At 41.6% G+C, this 1,954-nt stretch overlaps 1 protein-coding gene across 1 annotated transcript; it reads left to right on the forward strand.

Moving 5' to 3' along the window:
• Window positions 1-448: 448 nt before the first annotated feature.
• Window positions 449-1,448, forward strand: LOC104535717 (protein delta homolog 1-like). The gene has a single exon (XM_010178524.1). The coding sequence runs from the start codon at window positions 449-451 to the stop codon at window positions 1,262-1,264; it is 816 nt and encodes a 271-aa protein (XP_010176826.1). The 3' UTR covers window positions 1,265-1,448.
• Window positions 1,449-1,954: the final 506 nt, after the last annotated feature.

Consider the following 1,954-nt stretch of genomic DNA (forward strand, 5'->3'; position numbering starts at 1 on the left):
TTCACCTCTAATTTTTCTTTTAATGCATTGAGCACTAGAGAAGCAAAATAAATCAGGTTTACATCTAGCTGCTATGGCAGAGCGTTTTGCGTTGCCAATACAGTACATGGATTATTTAATGAATAATCAGGTGAAAACAAAGCCATGCTGCTGGTGTCTTTGTTCAGTCTTGTATGAACAGTTGCCCAGCTAAATAGCTCCAAGCGTATGAAAACACTGGGAAGCTGAATTTGAATAAATGTTTGAAATAATTTAAAATCCCTTCACAGCTCTTCAGGTTGAATTTCTATATCGGTGTACTAATCCTGCCCGAAGGGTCAGCAGGAGTTATTATAATCTGTATTGACAAAGCTGTTGAACAAAACCATTCTTGATTCAACTTCATTGACTTCGGTGGATTTGCATTTGCAATTGGCTCTTCTACAGAAAACCCCGATCTTTTTCTTACATGAAGAGTTTCCTAATAGCTTCCTTCATTGGATTTCAATTCAATCCTGCCGATGTGCTTGTGTCCTATCCTAGCTCTCCCTGCCAGAACGGAGGAACCTGCATTGATGACAATGGTTTTGCACCTCACGCCTCCTGCCTCTGCCCTCCTGGTTTCGCCGGCAACTTCTGCGAAATCGATAGAGACGACTGCGAGTCCAACCCGTGTGAAAACGGAGGGACGTGTACAGATATTGGCATGGGTTTCAGCTGTTTTTGTCCCCATGGCTATACGGGAAAGCTCTGCAGCAACCGGGTCGTATTCTGTGCGAGCGGCCCCTGTGAGAATGGGGGGACGTGCAGTGAACTCCCCCAGGGAGGATTCGAGTGCCGCTGTAAACCAGAATTTGTTGGTGTGACTTGCAGACACCCCAGCAGAAACACAAACCTCTCCGGAGTGAACGTGGAGACAAAGCATGTGCAGAGTTACAAAGCATCCCCAAAAGCTCACCACAGGGCAGTGCACCATCAGCAAGAGATCCTGAAAATAACCATGAAGGAAACGATCCAAAGTGCGGATCCCCTGCTCAGTCGAAGCCAGGTGATTTGGTTCGTTGTGCTGGGCTTGCTGACCTGTCTCGTCGTCTTGGGTACAACTGGGATTGTCTTTTTTTCAAAATGTGAGATGTGGCTTGCGAATGCCAAATACAGCCATCTCCTCCGCAAGAAAAAGAACTTCTTTCTGAAGTCTAACAACGGGGAAAACCTCTCAGTTAATATTATCTTCCCAGAGAAGATCAAATTGACTAATTACACTAAGAACTACACTGCCATCTAGGCCCTTGAAAGGCGAGCAGCAACTTGAGACTTTTCATAGCAATATGTAAAATAAATGGAATTTATTGCCTGCGCTTGGCCTCAGTATTTGTGGGTACATTTGCTGTAGTTTATGAGTGATAATGAAGATATATAATGTATCTGTATTGCTAAGGATGTTTTTTCATTCCCAAAGTAAAAGGTCAAGAAAACCCAAGAGGGTTAAAGAGCAGGGAATGTTAATTTGATTTCTTTTCAAGGCAGCTATAAAAGGTAAAGAAAACCCAAGAGGGTTAAAGAGCAGAGAATGTTAATTTGATTTCTTTTCAAGGCAGCTATTTTTTTTTTGTAGAATCAAAATTAATTTACCACTGGAACTGTATTGCAGCTTTCTTGTCTTGTGCATTGTTTATTTGGCAAATGCGGTACTGTGAATTACTCACTAATGCTTTTTTGTAATAAACAGCAGTTAAGGGCTATTTTGTTTTCTTTATTCATTTGTAGATGTTTCACTACAGTAAAGCGTGCAACAAGCATCCTCGCTTAATTCTTCCACTGTAAGTGATAAAGACTTCAGAGCTTGCAATCAACAGGAGAAAATTCCCACCTATCCAGTCAGTTTTGCTATTTTTACGTGCTTATAAGATAGATTACTCCTTCTGTAGAATCGTATAGGTATTTGTGGTATTAATTTCAGGTTAAAGACCTCTGT

Source organism: Mesitornis unicolor, unplaced genomic scaffold (assembly GCF_000695765.1).
Source record: "Mesitornis unicolor isolate BGI_N332 unplaced genomic scaffold, ASM69576v1 scaffold5792, whole genome shotgun sequence".
NCBI lineage: Eukaryota > Metazoa > Chordata > Aves > Mesitornithiformes > Mesitornithidae > Mesitornis > Mesitornis unicolor.